Source organism: Furipterus horrens, unplaced genomic scaffold (genome assembly GCF_987537825.1).
Source record: "Furipterus horrens unplaced genomic scaffold, mFurHor1.1.pri manual_scaffold_4, whole genome shotgun sequence".
NCBI classification, from domain to species: domain Eukaryota; kingdom Metazoa; phylum Chordata; class Mammalia; order Chiroptera; family Furipteridae; genus Furipterus; species Furipterus horrens.
In genome coordinates this window covers 66,618,458-66,640,083 of record NW_028327174.1, presented here as the reverse complement: position 1 = coordinate 66,640,083, position 21,626 = coordinate 66,618,458, and the positions used below count along the sequence as shown (strand labels likewise).

The 21,626-nt window shown below is 39.6% G+C and overlaps 1 protein-coding gene and 1 long non-coding RNA gene across 2 annotated transcripts; one reads left to right on the top strand and one right to left on the bottom strand.

Annotated features, from left to right (window-relative positions):
* Nucleotides 1-313: 313 nt before the first annotated feature.
* KRR1 (KRR1 small subunit processome component) lies at nucleotides 314-12,545 on the bottom strand. The gene is made up of 10 exons (XM_090273590.1): nucleotides 12,421-12,545; nucleotides 9,188-9,360; nucleotides 7,714-7,848; nucleotides 7,378-7,503; nucleotides 7,201-7,284; nucleotides 6,063-6,119; nucleotides 4,760-4,930; nucleotides 2,490-2,567; nucleotides 2,285-2,378; nucleotides 314-623 (listed from the first exon to the last, which is right to left on the bottom strand). Exons 1-10 carry the CDS (start codon nucleotides 12,503-12,505, stop codon nucleotides 481-483), a joined length of 1,146 nt encoding a protein of 381 aa, XP_090129716.1. The 5' UTR covers nucleotides 12,506-12,545; the 3' UTR covers nucleotides 314-480.
* A 48-nt stretch (nucleotides 12,546-12,593) lies between these two features.
* On the top strand, nucleotides 12,594-20,860 carry LOC150012133 (uncharacterized). Its single transcript, XR_016510496.1, has 3 exons — nucleotides 12,594-12,976; nucleotides 18,049-18,151; nucleotides 20,091-20,860. It is a non-coding gene; the product is annotated as an uncharacterized LOC150012133 (long non-coding RNA).
* The last annotated feature ends 766 nt before the right edge of the window (nucleotides 20,861-21,626 follow it).

Below are 21,626 nucleotides of genomic sequence, written 5' to 3'. Positions count from 1 at the left end.
GGAAAAGTCAGGTACACAGTTGTTCATATTAAAAATAATAAATAATAATACAATAACCTGTTTCATGTACTCACAACTGTAAACCTACTTTTGCCCCACCCTGTATTTAAAGATTAACCAATGTCATCAGACATTAGATTTGATGAATAATTACAACAGCCACATTACAAAAATCTTTTATAAACAAACTAAAGAATTATTTCTAAAATCATGCTAGACCAAGCCTGCCTGGAACAGATTAGGTGCAATGTATACAAAGACATATATACCACTCTGTAGTATAAAATTTTTAAAAAAACACATAATATAATAATTTATGAAGAACAGTTGTATATTTAAACATTCTTATAAAGAAAACAAACTCAAAAAATAGTAATCAGAGTATTACTTCTTTCACGTAAGGCAACTAAAGCCCTAGTATCTCAAAGTCCTTTACAAAATGAGATAGCTTAATAATTCTAGCTCAGTGTTTTGTTTGTGTTACTTTTTTTTCTTCTTTTTCTTTTCATCTGCTTCCATTTTAAGCTTCACTTCTTCAGCTGTAAGAGCTCCCAGTTTCTTATTCTTTGCCTTCTTAACCTTTTCCTTGATGGCAGCCACATCAATTTTAGTTTCAGTAGAAGCTAGACAAATTAAAAACACAATATAACAAAATATGTAATTCTTTAGATTTTACCAAGTAAAACATAAAGAATATATAGGTAGCACAATAATTTCAGAGTACCATTATAATTAGGAGGTCATGTTAAAAAATATAAAACACCTGCCATCTGTGTAAAAGAAATTTGAGAAAAAGAAAAATCTTAAAATAGTTTAAGATTACATTAGTGAAAGTATACATGAAAATGGCATATAGTTTAGTTATTTGAACTAATTACTGAATTCAACTATATTAAAACTACATTCCCCCCGTTAAATCATACTTACGAGAAGTAAAATTATTTTTATTTATATTCCTTTCCGTATTTTGGAACTTTGGAGTACTCATTAATATGCCAACTTCCCATCTTGCACATTAAAATAATTTAAAATTAGATTTCCTTAAGAATATTACATGTAGTCCCTACAGCTTCAGTAATTTTAATTAACTAATCATAAAGCTATAGGTCAAAATCTTCATCTAAGATTTCCAAATGTTAGTTCAATGAATGACTAATAAAATTTTATAAAAAGAATAATCTGAAAGTATTTAGAGGTCCTTCTAACAGAACTCAACCATCTAATCAATGTCAAAAGCTTGAACAAAAGCAGCGAAAAATGCAACTCTTCCTTACCATTTAAAGAACAGTATTTAGAGCATAAAAGAATCATAAAATAAATATCATCATACAAACTACCCAGAAACTTGAGGAACAGAGAGTTAAAGCCTCCACTATAGTGGAACAGCTACATTTTTAATCCTAATAAACTGAGATTAAACTAACTATTGAACTACCTTCAAAGTACATGACTGACATATTGTACAAACTGGAAATATAATGCTTACGATATTTTTAACTTTTACATAACCAGTATTCTCCACAGAATACAGTATTTTTACTGTGGTTCACACTGATGTAAGATAAGAAACTACATAAAACAGTAATGCTCTATCTGGTTCTGACCAATAGGCTGCACACAATGTTGCCAGTGACACCCTCCCCTCAGGGAGCCACTGGTCATTCCGTAGAGGTGCTTTAGGAATAAACAGCACAATGTCACTAGTGGGAAAGAAAATGCAAACGAGCAGAGGGTGAGTCAAAATGAGACTAGGACTAGAGAAGAAAGGCAGAAAGTGTTTCCTCTGAGCATCTGTTTAATGGCTCCTGAATAAAACCCTCCCATTATTTTGTAGGTGCCCTTTAGCCCCAGGTGATGAGAAATCCATGTTAACAATGAAGGAACCAAACTTTCAGCCACAGATCACGTAAAAGAAGAAAAGCACAACTTCTCATAAGCTCTTTTTGAGAGACACGGTCGCAGAGCAGGGATCTCAGGCTTTACTTTTATTTTTACAGGAGTCACTGTGCTGGTTTATCCTTTTCACAACAAAAGGCCCTTCCCAAGCATGTCCAGAGGTCAGGAGAGGACTAGCAGCCTGGGATGCTCTCAGCACAGGCATAGCTGCTACTGAATTATAAATGACCTCAGTCTCTCTTATCCCTGGGACTGGTGATTAATGAAATGCTAAGATATGGTTATTTCTTTACTTAACACTCAAAGAGATTCAGAGAGATTTACTAGGGGTTTACTCTTAACGGAACAGACTGTATCATCACACCAAGAACTGGAAAACAAGCTTTACCTTCCTTAGGTTTCACAATTGGTTTTTCTTTAGGTGGAATAAAAGCTTTGTTTCTTTCCTCTTGTCTCTTACTAAGAGCTTCTGCTTGTTTAGCCTACATTATTAATAAAAAATATATTAGTAAAACACAATTTACAGTTAAAGAAGAATTCAAGTTTCTATAAACTTTGCTATTAATGTTGTGAGCTAGACATAGTCTTCTTACCTTTATTGCTTCCATTTTCTGCCGCTTCTTTTGACTTGCCTTCAGAAAGTATTCACCACTCGCCAATTCTTTATCAATCTGTTGAAATCAGTATTTACAATTAAATCAGAAATGATGTCGATGAGAATCATTTCCTAAGAAAGTAATATCCATCAGGTAAAGACAGTGGGCTCACAAAGGGAGTGAGGAAAAAAGGAGGAAAGTACTCTAAGCTGAAGGGAACACACACACAAACGCATGGAGGTGGGCGAGTAGGTGCTGTGCTCACTGAATACACAACAGACGGCTTTCTTAGGGTGGAAGGTCAAGGATTCAGAAAAGTGTAATAGGAAACAGGAAAAATATTTTTCAGGAAGCTTGAATGTCAGGTGAAGGAGGTGGAACACGATTTAGAAGTGACTGAAATTTTTGAAAAGAGTAAAGAGGTCAAAGCAGCATTTTTTCTTTAAAAGATTTTATTTACTAATTTTCAGAGAGAGGGGAAGGTAGGGAGAAAGAGGGGGAGAGAAACATCAACGTGTGGTTGCTTCTCACACACCCCCAAGTGGGGACCCGGCCTGCAACCCAGGCATGTGCCTCAACTGCGTACCGTACCTGTGACCCCTTGGATCACAGGTCAGTGCTCAATCCACTGAGCCACCCCAGCCAGGGCAAAGCAGCATTTTTTAAGGTACACAAAAACAGAGAAGAGATGAAGCCCGGAATAAAGGTAGTGACATACAAAACGTAAAGCAAGAATTGTCAGGATCTGGTGACTAATGAAGCACTAATAAGAGAAAGCTACAGCTCATTCATTCACTTTATAGTTGAAACTGGTAACTGCTCTACCCTGCATGTACATAGCATTGTTATATCTAAGGCAGTGTTCTAAACTCTCTACAGGTGTAAGTGCTTTACAATTACTACTTCATTTAATTCTCATTAACAATTCTTTGAGATAGGTGTTATCATTATCCCCAGTTTATGTATGGGGAAACTGAGGCATGCATGGATAAATTATTTGCAAATAAATGGCAGAATAAATCAACTGAGACATCACTGTTTAAGAAACTTACAGCTGTAGGGGAGAAAGATAAGACGACTACTAACTACAGGACAGGCCATAAGAAGTAAAGCAGGTGTCATGGAAGCATGGTTTAGTGACAGGGTCACTCCACTTTCCCCCAGCTGTCAGTTTACTCCTGGCTTCACTTTCTTCCCTTTCCAGAGGAGACCTCATGATCCAACACCTCCATTGTTTTTTCACCATGATGATCATCACTCTTTTCCCCCTGACCTTTCATCAAACCTTTCCAGAAAAAATTCAGACACAGGAGTGTGGAGAAGACAGTGCCTAGAAAGGGATGGTTCACATGCTGAGCACAAAGAACTAGCAGACAGGGAACAGTTTCCAAGGGAGAAATAATGAAGCAAGATCCCTCAGGAGATAAGTGAAGATGGAATTTAAAGAGCAGGCAAAGAAAGGATACAGATGGGAAAAAATGATAGGTGAGAGGAGAGGAAGTTGGGAGAGTTCTTGACTGATGGTCTCAGTACTTCAGTAAAATAAAATTCAGTGTCATCTGCTAGAAGTGGGATTGTGCCTAGAAAATTAAGAGAATTCACAGAACTGCCACAAAATACTGAGGACCTATCCCAGGTTGGAAACATAACTTTATAGCGGATAAAACATAAAGGTATGACTTTCCCCACCTACATTTGGCAGCCACATCATGGAAAAGAAGTCAAGTTTCAGGACTGATCCAAGTTTAAGAGTTTTGCTGGGCAGGTGTGACATAGGAAAAGGGAGCAGGAAAGGAAACAATGATGGGCAAGGAGGAAAAGGAGATTTTGGAAAGGAAATGAAGCCAGAAGGCAGTTGGCAAAATGAGGCATTCATAACTTAGAAAAAGGATAATATTAGAATTTAAGATTTAAAAACTGGAGCATATAGCTCATGGTCACAGGAATTAAGCTAAAGCAGAGTAGAGCACATTTTGCGCTAAACCGTAGAATTTTTTAGTGGCTACAGGGACATGAGTGACACCAACCACCTTGATATAGTGTATACTCACAATGTGAAGCTCCCCACCCCCATACGCTTCGCCCAAAATAAGCCTGTTCAGTTTTCTTATATCTCTACATAGTCTCTCTCTCTTTCGTGCGCGCACGCACACACACACACACACACACACAGCAATTCCAGCTAAAATACCCTCAATAAAGTTTTTGACAAAATTGATTGTAACAGTTTCCCCCTCATGTAATGAAATTCAACATTCAATACTGACCTGACTTTCTGGCTGTGGCGGTGGGAATGGTGTATACTCTTTCTTAACAGTTTTTTTCTTCGGTTCCTTGCGTTTGTTTACATTTTTGTGCTTGAACTGTGGCAAAAATCTTTCCCAACTTTGTGATCTTAATTCAGAATCTCTCGCCAATTCTCTTTTAATCATCAAGGTCTTTAGTCATGCAATGTACAATGTAAAAATTTTAATTTCAAAAGTCATACATTTTTTTAAACTAAGACATAAATATTGTTCTTATAAATAGTGCTTAGTCTCTTGGGTAGGACTAAAGTAATTCCATAAAGAAAAAAAAAACATGTAATCTTGATTTTTAACCACTCATTAGAAATTTAGATGAAAAAACTCAGAATTTTTAAAATAAATTGAGATAAAAAAGACTAATTCAGCTTTTCAACCATTATTTCTTTAAAGCTTAAAATTTAACTTAATAGCTGGGAAAGTTCTTAATAATGTTCCCTGAAAGCAGGAAGCTTTCAGTAGCACCTGAAACATCACAGGGGAAAAAAGCAAACTTTCTCATGATCAGACAAAACCAATATTATCACATTTCCTCCACTTCGTTTGAATTTTATAGTCTGGAACATCAAAGGATGCAAACCAGGCATCAGATGCATGACTACCTTTCTCTAATGTCCCGATGTAATTCAAAATTGTTCTTCCACCCCAATCCAACAGAGACTTTTTAACTTAACTTCATCATATCTAAGTGGAACGTTTAATACTCATTGTAAAACAGTTCATTATACCATGGTTACATTTCCAAGTACAGTCGTAAACTGCACACAGGGATATAACAGATCTCTCTCACAGGGCTAATATATAAAAGAGATAATACAGAACTATTTTGCGTAAACTAAACAATTTGAGTGTTAAATATTCCCCCCCCCCAAAAAAAGGTTTTAAAGCAATCTGAAATATTCCAGGCTTTATTTAATAGAAAAAGGCAGAATTCTGAAAGATCAAATCTTTAAATAGAATACATAGGGTCACAATCTAAGAAAACAGAATCAGTATCACCTACAACAAATTCTGTGAAGCCTTTCTTTGTATCAGAACCATATAATACATTACAGTGTTCCTGTCAATACAGTAGTTACTTCCAAGGAAATAACTACAGGAAGGGGGTAGAGTAAAGTGGGCTAAACTCTACCTCTAATTTACCCAAAATAGCTCTGCTTTATCTGTTTTTATATTAAACTTTCATAAAATTTAATTTCAAAAAAGGTTTCTGTAGCTAAAAGAAGTATAACACGCACTGTTATAGCAATATATTATTAACACTCACTTTAATATTATAAATTGGATGAATATTCTTCATAGTATCTAGGACTACTTTTCGAACCTGAAATTTGCAAAGAAAAATGAATTAGTCACTTATAAAGATTTTAATGAACTAGGTAGAAGCAGATGATTATTATATTGAAAAATATCTTACAAACCAGGCAGTGGCTGCCAAATTGAACATAACACTTCCTTCAACTGCTCTTAGTGGCTACTAGATCTTTCATAATAGTCAAACTCCCCTGGGCAATCAAGTTACTCAATTATACTGCTAAAATGTGACATATAGAACTAGTACAACTCTCTGGAACTGCAATTTTGAGTGAAGAAGGCTGAACTTGAGTCAAAAAATGTGGACTCAAATTATGAAACTGCCACTTTTTATGGGACAGCCACTCAATTTTCCTGTTCCAGCTCTCTCATTTGTAATGAGGAAATGAAAATACCTAAGTGGTCTGTTGGAAGAATTGAATATATTTAGACTTTATAGAACTATAAAGTATTCAATGTATTTAGGGTATTATTGCCCCGCCCCATGAGAAAAGAGCAGGTAATTTATAAGAATGAGGTTCAATGGAATTCTATGAAAGGCCCGGGAAAGGAAGAAGCAAGACCTCCCAGCCCGGTTCAGATAACAGCATCAAAAGGAGTTAACTGAAACAGTATCTGCTCCACAGATTTCCTTATAACAAGTTAAAAATGTTCATGAAAACATTATATAAACATTACAATAAATTCAAACAAAAGAAAATAAACTTAAAAAAAAAGAATATTTGAGTTTGGTCTCTACTGGCTGTATTATATGTTCCTGCAAATAACAAGATCCATTCAATTCCCTGATATGCGAGCACATGTGGCTACAAACTAAAAGCCTAAATACTCATTAAAATTTGTAGTGAAATGAGTGATGGTGTGCAGACCTTCTGAGAAATGGATATCTTTATAATTGTCAAAGGTTGGCCATAATATGTTAGGGTCCAGGAGCAATGACTCCCTTAAATTCCAGGATGTATGAAGTATTTACTAATAGGTAATCAAACAAAGCACATGCTAAAAAAATACAATAATCATAAAACAATATAACCAAATTATTTAATTTTTTCTTTGCTGAAAATTAACTAAAGATATTAATTTATTCTCACCTCCTTTAACCCTCTAAAAGGTCCAATGGCTGAAACCGTGTTTCCTTGAACCATAATGTAACAGTTTGTTAACAGTTCCAATGCCTATATCAAAAGAAAAGTTGAAATTCAGTTGAAATACACAGGAAAAATAATGACAAAGGAAGATATGCCAAGTTTCCTACTGATAAAAAGTACCTTCAACGTAGATCCTTTGGGACCAATGAGCCGTTGTCTTCTTTTTACAAATCTTTCTTTATTTCTTACTAAAGAACCTATTTTAATGATGTCACATGCAACATCATCCTGAAGAATTCGTACTGCCTTTTGAAAAAAAATAAAAGAAAATAGGCCACCAGTATTCTTTACAAATACATTTCTTTTCAAAGCCCACAATGATATCTAAGCAGAATAATGAAAACCCTATGAAGGGAAGTGGGGGGATTAGGGAGGCAAGGATGGATGGATGCAGTGTTATATGTTGTCTCTAATGTTGGCACAAATAAAGCAACATCTCTGTAACTGTAAATTTACCTGTTCAAAGGAAACACTCCTTGCTAACAGTTTTATTAGGTCTCTGGCCCTAATGATGATATATGGATCAAAAGTCTTCTTTGTTGTAAAAACAGTCATGCTGCCTTCGATCAGGTCCAGGGTTGCATTAATGTGCTACAAAAAGGCAAGAGCAAACAAGCAGTTGTCTAAAAATGAATTCAATTTTAGATATTTATAGAGTCTATCCTAATCTAACTATTAATTACTGTGAATTAGGCTCTCTCTAAAATTCTATCAACTCCCTCCTTGAAGAAGCTGGGTACTTAATGTAAAGAATGCTTGATTACTTTCATACTTCAAAATATATAGAAACTCAGACAATTGACACCATTTATACTTACTTGGCTATAGAATACTTTGAACTTACTGGAATAAAGATGATCTCTAGTTTAAAAAATATATCTCAATCCAAATGAGGCCATACTTAAGACCTAAGATAAAAATGTAAAGCTGTATGGCTTCCCTATTTTGGACCTAGGTCTAATCCATTATCTGCTCCTTAGGGTGAAAATGAACTTCCCTTTTGAACTTTTTTCAATCTGGCTTGAATTAGCTAAATACAAACAAAGTAAAATCAAATTATCATAGGTTCAGAAAGAAGCAATAATTGGAAAATTATGCATCAACTCTCAGTAAAAAGTACCAGATTTCAACAAGGCAAGTAAAAATGCTATTTTTTGACATATAAGCATATTCTGAAGAATAGTTCAACATAGTGAGTGATGGACTATTCAGTATAACGTTGGGTCTTTATGAGTTTATGCGAGAGAGAGAGAGCAGGAGCCAGAGAGAGTGAGTGAGCCACCCTCATTCCCAATGGGCACAAACGACTCCAGAGCAGTTCCTCAGTTTCAGAAATATATTTTATACCACAACTTAGTACCCATAAACATATACACACATATAAATGAACCAAAAGCTTCATAAAATGATCCTTACCACATGTGATACATTCATTTTATAAAAGACTTGTTATATTTACTAAATTGAGTTCTGGATCCACAAATGGATTTCAATCCACAGTTTGAACAACAAAAACAAATACATTGCTCTAGGAGCATGGCAGCAGCAACAGGGGAAAGCTGGCACATCCACAGCTTTCATTTAAAATGAAAATTAAGCAACTCAAACTGTACGGGACATGGTGACTACCACTGCGCTGAATAGGCATTTTGAAAATTGGGAGTTCACATATGAGTTTCAGACAGTCCATGAAATCCCTACAATTTTAAAGGTTTGTGACTTTTTCAAAGTACTCTATTACTCACAAGATTAAAAACAAATGGATTACAAGAATAAAGCTTATCCAGGATGTTTAAAATACCAAAGGAATCAAATTAACCAATTATGCTAGATAGCACTTAAAAAAAACCCACCAGCACACATACATTTACTCAAAAGTAAAGGTATAAGCAGGGGCAAAATCTCAAAAAAATATATAAAATATGCATACGTGTTCATTCAACACTTTCTGTACCAATGGCCAGCACTCTTTCAGGTAAGCCTCTCTATATTTGGGGAACAAAGTTGCAAAACTGCTCTCCTCCAAGAGTCCTCTGGGATTGTCCTCTTTGGAAAAACCTGGTTCCTTCCAACCATCAGGAACAGTGAGAAGTTCTGATTCATCTACAGGAAAAAAATGTACACATTAGATTTTAGCCTACTTTTGGACATTTACAGGCATGCATTTATAAGCTTCCAGTACTCTCCTTGCATTTCCTCTCCTATGCTTTTTTTTAAAAAAAAATCCTCACCCGAGGATATATTATATATTTACTGATGAGAGAGACAGAGAGAGAGAGAGAGAGAGAAAGAGAGAGAGAGAGAGAAACATGGATCAATCAGTCAGTTGTCTGCCATACGCCCTGACTGGGGATTGAACCTGCAACCTGTGTATGTATCCTGACTGGTGAGTGAACCCACAATGTTTTGGTGCACAGGATGATGCTCCAACCTACTAAACCACTTGGCCAAGGCCCTCTTCCTATGCTTTTTATATTATTCAAGAATCAAAAAACAGGCCTCTATCATCATCAACACACTGTATTAAAATTATTTGTACACATTTCAGTTGCCTTATAAAGCAAAGTTCCTCAATGGAAGGGATCCCTTTGGAGCCACACTAATTAGCATATGCCTGACAGATAATGGGTACTCAGGAATTTCCATTGCACTCTATTGTGTTAAGAGTTGAAGATTTAAATACCATTTTGTTTACAAGACTATTTTAAATATAAGTAACCTTTCAAATTTTACTGAAGTGAAGCGTGATTATGTGTGTATATATGTATATATTACATTCGCATGTGTGTGCATGAGCATAAAACTTTTAAAAGCTGATAATCTGGTGTACACTTTCAGTTAATAACCACTGGTATAGGGTTTGAGGTTTTCCAAAGTTTTCCCATGTCTTATTTCTGTATACCCTTCATGACAACTGTGAAAGGAAGAAAGAACCAGTATTATTTTTCCCATTTTATAAAAGACATTCAGTCCAAAATTTTAGCGACTTGTCTAAGGTTACATTAAGGTCTCCTTTCATTAAAACAAAATGCCTCTGAAGGGCCATAAATTATCTCCCACATCATTCATTAAAACTCCTCACCTTGGATTTCAGGAACCTCTTAAATCCAACAACTATAACTTAAATCAGTATCACTCAAAGGTACGATCACAGGCCTGAAGCATGAGCATAAACTGCGAGAGTATTAAAAGTGCAATTCTTGGCCTCCACCCCAGATCTACTGAATCTCAATCTCTGGGATGAGGCCCAAGAATCTGTTTTAACAATCTCATCAGGAGATTTATATACACACTAAAGTCTGAGAAGCAGGTCTTTATAGTCCATGTTATCCACCCCGGTTAGGTAAATCTGCTTTGTTCTCACATCCACTTTACTATTTCTGATTGAAATCACAGCAAATTAGCTAATCTTCATATATCATTCACTTTCCAGTATCCTAAAAAAAAAAAATATGGAAATCTACAACTGTCATTGCTTAAAATATGCATCTGACCAAGTCCCTACCCATTTTAACCACTTCAATGGCAATGAATTTAGAAACTGGCAAAAAACAAAACAAAACAAACAAAAAAAAACAAAGGAGTTTAACAATAGAGGAAATACAAATGGACCCAAAACATGTGAAAAGATGTGCAACCTCATTAGTAATAAGAAAAGTTCAAATTAAAACCCGAACTAGGCACCATTTCATACTTAACAAAATGACAGAAGTTCATAATTTTGATAATACCAAGTGTTACTGTATTTGTAGAACAGTGAGAACTCCCATCCACTGCTAGTGGCAGTATAAACTGGCACAAAGCTTTGGGAAAGATTTAGCATCACCTGCACATACACTACACTTCTAGGATTCCAATCCATATATGTATATATATATATATATATATAACATAGAGAAACTCTTGAACATGTAAACCAAGAGATATGTACAAGGATGTTTATAGCAGCATTCTTTTTGTAATAGCAAACAATAGGAACAATGCAAATGTCCACCAATGGTAGAATGAAAATATAAATTAGTATATGTTCACACACAACGGAACATAATACAGTAGTGAAAAGAAAAAAAAAACTACAGCTTCAAGTACTACCCTGATTAAATAACAAAAATAAAGTTAAGCCTAAGAAGCAGGATACAGAACCATGCCTACAATCCTCTCGCATTCATGTAAAATTCAAAAAACAGGCAAAATTAAAACGCTTTGTGCATATATGGTAAAGATTATGAAAGAAAAGAACAAAATGATCAACATGATTTAGAACAGTAACTTCATGTCTCAGAAAGAAAAAGAATATAATGATCCGAGAGGTGCTTGTAGGGGGCGTTTGAGGTACAGTAATGCTATTTATTCTGTTCAATGGTTTGAGGCTCCTTTCTCACGTGTAGGTTTTATTCTTTAAACTGTACATATACTGTACTCTGCTATGTACGCTCATAATTTAAAAACACCTTTAATAGCTTTCTAATGCCTGTAGAATGAGAGTTCAAGGTTTTTAACACTTCAATAAGAACAGCTGCTGAAGCCCTAGGCTATTTCTTTAGCTTCTCTTCCTTTCATACTGAAGAAAATGGATAAAACCTGCATGAAACAAAACAGGAGAGCAATTTCAAAGCAAGGCAGTCTAAAAGGAGCCATATCGTCTAGTATTTTAGCAATCTGACAAGCAAGAATAATGATAAATTTTCCAAAATTTCTTCACGAACTAACAAACTAGCGTTCAGGACACGCCAGATATCTCCTTCTCATTTATCACTATGTCTGTCTCCTTCATTATCAATATTCCCTCAAATACATAACGACCTTCTACTCCTACCTACCCCATCACTCATTGTTAACGACTTCCAGCCATCGCCGCCAAGTCTCAGGGCTTGCAACGCTCTGCAAAATTTCTTAATCCTCATCATATTACAGAAGACGAAGTCCGCAACAACTTCACTTTGGGGTCCCTTAGCAAAAGGGATTAGTTAGAAACACGTGACCGACATCATATCCACCAGACGGTTTTGCAGGCCCGGCCAATAACCATAAAAACCAGCAATTATTGGTATGTACTCAACTTTAGAGAACAGACTCAAGGCGGCGTTACACGTTCCCAGCAAGCGAAGCAAGCAATCGCAACTAAACACCCAAGCCCAGGCTTTGGTTCTCACACAACCTTACCTTGGTTCTCTGGCTTCGGCTTTTGATTACGAAATTCTCTTTTTCCAGCCGCTATAGTTGGCGCGTTCGGCTTGGAGGACGCCATCTTTAATCGCGCCCGGCGTTACCGGAAGTGGAACGGTCCTTAAATCCTTCCGGCTAAACTTCCTGTACTCAAAATCAGTTCCTAGGGACTCAGACGAGGAGATCTGCGCAGTCTCTGTGCGCGCCTACGCTAGAACCCGCGTATTTTCCCAAATTATAGCGCTTCTCCTACCTGGCCAAGGGAGAGCCAGAGACTGCTTTCCTAGGGTACACTGCAACTACGGAGTGTGAGTGCATCCTGGGAATTGTAGTTAAGCACTGTGGACAAGCTGGAGAGGAGTTTTGTCTGTTAATTTTACCTTGGCTACAGCGTCTAACTCCGGAGGACGAACTGCAGAGTTGGGCCCCACCAGAGTACAACCTATCACTGATGTCACTTATTTGATAAATATTTATATGGTAGATATGTGGCAGGCGTTGGGAGAAGGTGACAGTAAGAGCTACCATTTACTGTAACATTACTTTGTGCATGGTACTTTATGTGCATTACTTTTTTAAAGTATGTTTTATTGATTATGTTGTTATAGTAGTCCCAGTACCCCTGACTGGTTTGGCTCAGTGGATTGAGCGTCGGCCTGCGAGCTAAGTGTCGCTGGTTCGATCTTCCAGTCAGGGCACATCAGAGAAGGAAAACTCTGACTCCAAAAAACCTCCGCTGCCTTGCGGCATACCTCTTCAGGGGAAAGGCTAAGGGAGTAAACCCCGACAGAAAATCCGGAGCCGGAGTCCCTAAGGCGGTTTGACGTCGTAGTCAACACCGGCAACTCCTGCGGCGCACCTGAAGCCAAGCTGTATTGACTCCGTCTTTCCCTTGGACCCTTCAGCTGCGAAGAGAGGGGGAGTCTGCTGCATGGGCAACAGCAGACCCTCCATATCACCCTGCCCAGGCTCTGTAGCTTCAGCTTCACTGGAGAGGACACTCCAGCGTCATCGCAAGATGTCGATTCAACACGGGAGGAGACAGATACCGTGTCACTCCCGAGTCGGACTGCACAGCCATTCTCGGCGGTGCAGATAGACTCTTAAGAAGCTACACCATCGTCTCTCGAGAGGGACGGCTGCCGACGATGACGAGTAGTCCCAGTTTCTTTTCCCTTTGCTTCCCTAATCCCAGTACCCTCCTTCCCTCCAGCAACCCCACCCCTGCTTAGTTCATGTCCATGAGTCATGCATATAAGTTCTTTGGCTTCACCCTATTCTATATTATTCTTAACATTCCCCTGTCTATTTTGTACCAACCAATTATGCTTCTTAATCCCTGCACCATTTTCCCATTTCTCCCCCTTCCCCCTTCCAGCTGATAACCATCCAAATGATCCCCATACCTATGATTCTGTTCCTATTCTTGTTTGCTTTGTTGGATTTTGTTTTTATTTTTTGGATTCAGTTGTTGATAGTTGTGAGTTTGTTGCCATTTTAATGTTCATAATTTTGATCTTTTTCTTAAGTAAGTCCTTAAACATTTCATATAATAATGGCCTGATGATGAACTTTATCTTTACCTTATCTGGGAAGCACTTTATCTGCCCTTCCATTCTAAATGATAGCTTTGCTGGATAGAGTACAGTAATCTTGGTTGTAAGTCCTTGCTTTTCATCACCTTGAATAATTCTTGACAATCCCTTCTTGCCTGCGAAGTTTCTTTTGAGAAGTCAGCTGATAGTCTTATAGGCACCCCTTTGTAGGTAATGCTCTGCTTTTGTCTTGCTGCTTTCAAGATTTTCTCTTTATCTTGAATCTTTGGCATTTTAATTATGATGTGTCCTGATGTTTTCCTTTTTAGATCTAGCTTGTTTGGAACTCTGTGCTTCCTGGACTTGTATGTCTGTTTCCTTTGCCAAATTTGGGAAGGTTTCCTTCATTATTTTCTCACATAAGCTTTCAATTTCTTGCTCTTCCTCTCCTCCTTCTGGCTCTGCTATGATTCGGATGTTGGCACGTTTAAAGTTGTCCCAGAGGTTCCTAAGCCTCTACTCATTTTTTTCAATTCTTGTTTCCTCATTCTGTAGTGGTTGACTGTTTTTTCTTCCTTATGTTCCAAATCATTGATTTGAACCCTGGTTTCCTTCCCTTCACCGTTGGTTTTGTGTGGATTTTCCTTCATTTCACTTAGCATAGCCTTCGCTTCTTCCCTTATGCGTTTGCTGTACTTAAGGATATCTGTCAAGTCTGTGAGCATCTTTATCACCAGTGTTTTGAGCTCTATGTCTGTTAGGTTGGCTATCTCCTCATCTGTGAGGTTGGCTATTTCCTCTTCGCGTAGTTCTCCCACTGGAACCTTGATCGGTTCCCCCTTTTGGGTCATACTTCTCTGTCTCCTCATCTTGACAGGCTCCTGTGTTTGTTTGCCTCTGTGTCTTAGGTAGAGCTGTTGCTCCTGTTACATTGTAAGGGGTAGTGCCTTAGGTATTCATCAATAGAGGGCAACTCAATACACCACATTATGGCGCTGTATGTGGGGAAGGGGTCTGAGAGGGAAGAATGCTGTTTGCTCAGCACTTGTCCCTTTTCCAGGCACTTCTCCCACTTCTGTATGGGCCTGGCGCCTCTAGCTATTTCCTGACTGTCATCCCAGAGTGGGTTTGCAGATGTTCTATGACTGTGGGGGCCCTTTAAACAAGTGGTCTCTGCTGAGAGACCAGCAGTTTCTTCCTCCACCCCAATCCCACTGGTTTGCACAATCAGTAGCAATGAGACTTTCTTTTCCCTGGTGCTGGGACTGTGAACTGCATGGTCTGGTCTGGTGCTGGGAGAGCTCCCCAGGTGTCCCTCCCCACCTTTTAAAATGTGTGACTGCACTTTCCACTGGTTTACCACTGCCGCTGCCACTGCCACCATCACACCACATCCTCTCTGCCCCTCCTACCTGTCTGGATGAGTATTTCTTCTTTATATTTTTGTTTGTTGGCATTCCATGCAGCTTGATTTTCTGGAACTTCTGGTTGTGTCTAGTTTTTTATTGTTTTATTTTTTATTTTTTAGATTTTATTTAATTATGCATTGTCAGAGAGAGGGGAAGGTAGGGAAAAAGAGGGAGAGAAATATCCATGTGTGGCTGCCTCTCATGCGCCCCCTACCGGGGACCTGGCCTGCAACCCAGGCATGTGCCTGGACTGGGAATTGAACTGGTGACCCTTTCATTCTCAGGCCAGCACTCATTCCACTGAGCCACACCAGCCAGGGCTGGTTGTTTCTAGTTTTGAGGTAATTGTATTCCTTCTTAGCTGTGGAGGGAGATGCAGCGTGTCTGTCTAGACCTCCATCTTGGCCAGAAGTTCCCTACTATATCTATTATTAATTGCATTAATTTTGTTTGATTAAAAGTAAGGAAAAAATAAAAGTAGCCACAGCTTAAACTAGGTAAATTTTCTTTATGTAAAAGAATGAAGAGTTAAGTGGTCCTGTACAGTTTTACTTGTGTAGGCATTTTTAGTAAACACTTTATCTCCAAAGCTAAGGAGAAACTAGAACATTTTAAAAAGAAGTTTGGCAGATTTGAGAGGTCCCATGTGATTAAAATTAACTTTATGTTGTTCTGATTAAAATGAACTTTACATGGCTCTTAGCTAATTCCAAAACTCACATTTACCCTTAAATAACAAAACTTTGTCATAATTTAAAATATTTTTTAAAAGTAACATAGAATGCTGTATTGATTTAGGGATGATGATATATATTCATTAAATATTCTTATTTTTTCTCTAATGCTTCCAGGGTTTTCTTTTTATATTTTATATTTTAAAATCTTAATTCAACTTGAATTGATTTTTGTGTGTGGTGTAAAGTGAAAATCAAATTGTATTATTTCCAAATGGAAAATCATTTGCCCCAAGACTATTGATTAAAATATCTTTTCCTGTGGCTTTTCAATGCCTCCTCTGTCATAGATCAGGCTTCAATGTATGGGTTGGCTCTTGACTTCTAAGCCCCCTCATCCATGCAAGACCATATCTTTACATAGTTTCACAAACACTCCTCTCTCCACAGCTGCCTGAGGTTTGGTGCATCTAGGGTCCAAGCTCTAAAACAGACATGTGTTCACACTCATGTTGAGATTCTTACCTCTTCTGGATTCTGGATAAACCATTGTGCCTCTCATGGCCTGCCTGTCACTTGTGCACACAATGGAGATTATTTTAGCAAGCACTCTTTAGAGATATTACCATCACATATTGGATACTACCTATAAAGTTGGAGGAGTGCTGTCTTATGTAGGTAGTGCTTCCAATTTCTATTTTCTTCACTTTACCTTGTGTATGCTTCTTTTTAGATCCTACCCCTAATTTTTACTTCTAGTGTGTGTGTGTGTGTGTGTGTGTGTGTTTATATTTTGTGTCCAATAACCTGGTGCCCTCCAAATGTCCCAGCCTAAGGAGGGATAGTTAAGAGCTTCCCAAAATGTTTGGATTAAAGAAAAACTTTAACTATGGGAAGGGCTAGAGCCTTAACCTTGCAGGTTGGATCTCATCCTTACCTCTGGAGTCTGCTCGTCATGTACACTGTCTCTATGTGGGCATCAGTTTCCCAAGTATTAAGTGAGGAATGAAATTCTGAACTGCATAAGTGTGAACTCAGCATAAAGGGGTCCCGACTGAATCCACACTGGGTGAGGTGTTGGCAGGGGTCATGCCGCCTCCATGTCTGTACATGATAAAAACAGTACAGCCTTTTCCAGCACTGTTGAGGAGGTCTAGGTGCTGCCAGGACTCCACTTTGATAACAAATGGTAGGTTTCCTACCTGGTCGGCACTCTGGCCTGTCTGTGGTTCTGAGAAAGGCATGAACCTTTCAAGGCCACCCCCACTATGGACTTCTCAGCAGCTCCTCATGGTCCTCACTTTATTGTTGGCACATCCTCTTGTAACTGGCTCCCCTGGAGTTCAGACTGGTTTAAGTGACTAATGAGCACATGGCAAAATGACCCAATGTTATTTCCAAAATGTGCTTATAAAAAGTCGATGCCATACCACTGGGTCACTCAGACCTGTTTTCTCTCTTAGAACTCTCTCCAACCTGTCAGCCTTGAAAATGAGCTTCTGTGTTATGTGTTGCTATCTGGTGAGAGCCATGTGGCTTTACTCTGAGGCAGATGAGCAGACAAAGAGCAAGTCAGCTCTTCAATCCACACTGAACCCCATGAGTACACCCTGGGTGAGCCGAAACCCTGAGTGAAGTGCATCCTGCCCACATTGAGACTGCAGCCCCAGGAAATCAAGACACTGACAGAAGCATCCACTGGGCTGGGCTGGGCTGGGCTGGGTTTCTCATCCAAAGAAATGGTGAGAAAATACTCATCTTTGTTGGTTAAGAAACCAAGTGTGTGGCGATGCTTTTACACAGCAATAGATTATGTATGTGGCTGTACCTACACCGGGCTCTAACCCTGCTCATTTCTCTCTACACCCTTCTTCCAAGCTCCCTGCCTCCACAGTGCTTTTTTTTTTTTTTTTTTTTTTACTGATCCCCTCTCTATACAAACACATTTTTAATTTCAATCTCTGCTCAGTTGTGGCTTTTTTTTTTTTTTTTTTTTTTTTTTTGCAGGGAAACAGAAGCACAAGGAGGTGGCATCACCTGTAAAAGGTGACTCTGGTGTATTAAGAGCCCTGTAGCACACCCTCCAAGGACAGGTGTTGGAGGTCAGCAGGTGAGTGCACTTAAGTCCTAAAGACCTCGGCATGGGGGGTTAGGACCTCGGCATGGGGAGATCCCCCCGACTAGACTACAGCTTTTGTGGCACCTTCATCTGTGCCACAGCAGGAATTGGGTAAAACCCAATCCCGGCCCAGACCTTGTTCTCCAGCATCAACCATGGTGGGTGCTCTTCTCGCTCCCCAGGGCACAGACAGCCCTCTCCACCCAACCCTCAGATCCCGGGATCCTCTCCTAACCCCTGTGCCCACAGCTCCTCCTCCTCCCTCCTCCCAGGTCCCCAGCCTGTCCCAGTCTGCCCCCCCAACCAAGGAGGCCTGCCCTCAGGTCATAAAAGGCAGTCCAGCCCCTGGGAGAACACCTGAGCCAGGAGGGGAGCTCTGCTGTGTACTGTCACCTCTTCCCAGCAGATAGTGACCTTCTCTAGCCTCACGAGTTCCCCGGCCTGCCTGAGAGCCACCAGGTGTCAGTTGTGGCTTTTATTCAGGATAAATACTCCCAGACATATATAGGGCCAGCTCTTATTTGCCGTGCAGCTAAAAATATAAATCTCAAACTTAGTGCAGCCTTTTCAGACCCCCTCACCTGAGGGAGCCCAGCACTCCTGGTGGCACCCTACTGCATTCCTTAGTGGCACCTGTGCCTCTGTGTTGTTTTATTTAGTGAATCTGTCCATCTTCCCCTCCAGACTGTGAGTGCTTATAGGGCAGGGATGCTGTTGATTTATTTTAGCAATGGCACATTTCACTTGCTCAGGGCTTGGTTGCTGAAACAAGACATGAGATGATCCATTCCACCGCTAACCAGACCAGATATTAGGAAGAGATACTAATATTAAGAGGTGCATGTCATGCCTGAACAGAAGACAAACAAACAAACAAACAAAAAGCAAGGGGCCAGGTGACACTCCTGCACCATTGCTTCGCCTGAACCCACTGGACTTAGGGCGCCCCTAGTGGTCATCAGTAGCACTGCACCCGGAGCAGGAAAGTCACAGAGCCCAACACACCTTTTTCGTGAGTTTTTAAGCCTTGGGCTCTCCGGGGTTCCAGGGGACAAAATAGCAGGTGGCATGTTGTTCTTCTGTTCACATTGCTCTGGGATGACTAGTTCACTTATGGGGACTTTCACTAGGATTGTGGAGGTGATATGGATTCTCTTTCTAAAGCAGGTGCTGAGACGCAGGCCAAGTGATCTTTGCCCGAATCCAAGAATGAGCAGTCCAGTGCTCTGCCACTGGCTACTACAGACCCAGTCCTTGACTTCCAAGGCACTAGTCTCTCTATGCTCAGAAAAAATTCCAGAGCATAGAAAGCATATTCCCTGTCCTTGGGAACCTAGGGGGTCATAGGCAGAGAAACTCCAGTGACATTCCTGAGTCTGTGGGATGCAGGTTTTCCTCTGCCAGTGCTCATAGTTTTAGGGGAAGTAATTGAGATCTTTTCTACATCAACTCCTTCCATTATGAAGATGGTAGTAAAGGAGAAGACAAAGATTACTGAGTTATTTTTATGCAGATTTGTAGGTTTCAGACCGTAGGCCCTCTCATCTTCTACCTGCCCTGGGCATGATCCCCACCAGGGACCCTGAGGCATTGGGGGTCCAAATTCCTGTCACCCTTGCATCTTCACACTCCCCATTCTGTGGATTCTGGTCATGTCCTGGTAGAATGATGCTGCTTCCTCAGAGCGGAGCATTCTCCAACTATTTTCTTAAATTTTAATTTTTTTCAATTTAAGTTTACATTCAAATTTACTTTGTATTAGTTTCAGGTATACAGCATAGTGTTCAGACAATCATATATTTTATAAAGTATTCCCTGATACTTCCAGTACTTAACTGGCACCATAAATAGTTATTACAATATTATTGAGAGTATTTTCTATGCTGTACCCAAGACTTCTTTTTTTCTCTTTTCCTTGTTATCTATTCAGGCTTCATCCTTACTCTGAACTCATGCCTCAGTGACCTCTCCTCTTATGTGAGTGGTTATGTGTGGCTGTTTGTACCAGTGTGAGTCCCCAGTGGAAGATGTTTCATCTGATGTGGAGTAGGCTGAGGTCCATGGTGACTTTGATTCTAAACCTAATCACATTGGCAGATTCAACCGTGCCTTGTGTGGCCTACATTAACTAATTGTACAGTGGTGGGTCATACAGTAAGCTGCTGGAACTTGCAGAAAGCCAAGAGGCTATTTATGTTTTCAGCTTTCCCTGACCAGTGTTGTGGGGGCACCAGAAGCACCGTCTGTCCTTCCTCAAAGCATTGAGGCGCTCCAATGGCTCTGCAGGCCTTCATGCTTTGCAGCGAGAAAAGCATTTTCTGTCTCACTTATAAACCAAGGGAGGAAGGGTAGTTCCTCATAGAAAAACTGTGGGTCCATGACTGCTGGAGGATGACATAAATGTGAGGTGCATCAAAGCTCAAGGTCTTCAGAATACTTTGGTGGATGTCACTCCTTCATCCTCTATGGTGGATACAAAGAAGTGTTCCAGGAATGGGAGATGACTCATCTGGGTTCATACAGTGTTTTAAGGCAAAGCTAGTGGTTTCCTTCTCATTGGATTTTCTACACAGAGCAGAAAACCCAGGAGGATACAGGCACAGGCAAGAAGGTGATTCCTGTTGTTATCATGGGTGAGAACCATGGACATGGACAGTCCCTGCTGGGCATTGACTGCCCACCCTAAGAGGAGGCCATCGTCTCTCTACCCCAGCACTTACTAGCAGGTGTCCATCCTCAAGGCTGTGTCTTGGCACCTGACGGCTGCTGGAGGAGCAGCCTGATCCAGGTCTACATTTCAGGTTATGCTGCCTGACCATGTGACTCCCATAATTCACAGCATGTCACTATGTATGATCGCAAGTACCATTGCTGGATGGGTGTTGAGTTTGGAGAGACTGCACACTTTCATGGGAGCACTCAGGAAACAAGAGTTCTTCCACCCTATGGCTTCTCCATCCTTGGGACACCCATGTCTTCTGCATCTATTAGCAGAGTGAGGAAACCATGGAGAAATGTATGAGGAAGGACATTACAGGCCAGGTCTGCATTGTCACATGTGAGTCTCTTTCTTCTTGCTTTGGCAACAAATGAAACTGTCATGTGGCTACAAGAGAGGCTGGAAGAGGCAGTTCAGCCTTGGGCCTCAAGAGAAAAAATAATTTCAATGGAGCTAAAATTGTCTGCCACAGTGAGTAACTCATTCATATTTATAATGTTTTTAAATCAGTAATAAATATTTACCATATTCCAACCACCATACTAAGGGCTAAAGTACAATTAGATTGAGCAGCAGTTGGCTTTTGAGAAGCACCCCATTGAATGAAGATGATAAAACATGGTGTGAAGTGCCTGCCATCCTGGGAGAAAATGATTGAGCAGAAGGGCTCTGGAAGTTCAGTAAATAATTCTAGATTTGGAAGCTGCCTGGGATGGCTGCAGGTTAACTCCACATTCAAAGAAAAAG

Bases quoted from the DNA above. Each gene is read 5' to 3' on its own strand.
- KRR1 (XM_090273590.1), bottom strand. From the start codon at position 12,505: ATGGCGTCCTCCAAGCCGAACGCGCCAACTATAGCGGCTGGAAAAAGA. The intron at 9,361-12,420 runs GTAAGGTTGTGT...TTTTTCCTGTAG, and splicing joins GCCGAAGCCAGAGAACCAAG to ATGAATCAGAACTTCTCACT. The intron at 2,568-4,759 runs GTCAGTATTGAA...TGATTTCAACAG, and splicing joins CGCCACAGCCAGAAAGTCAG to ATTGATAAAGAATTGGCGAG.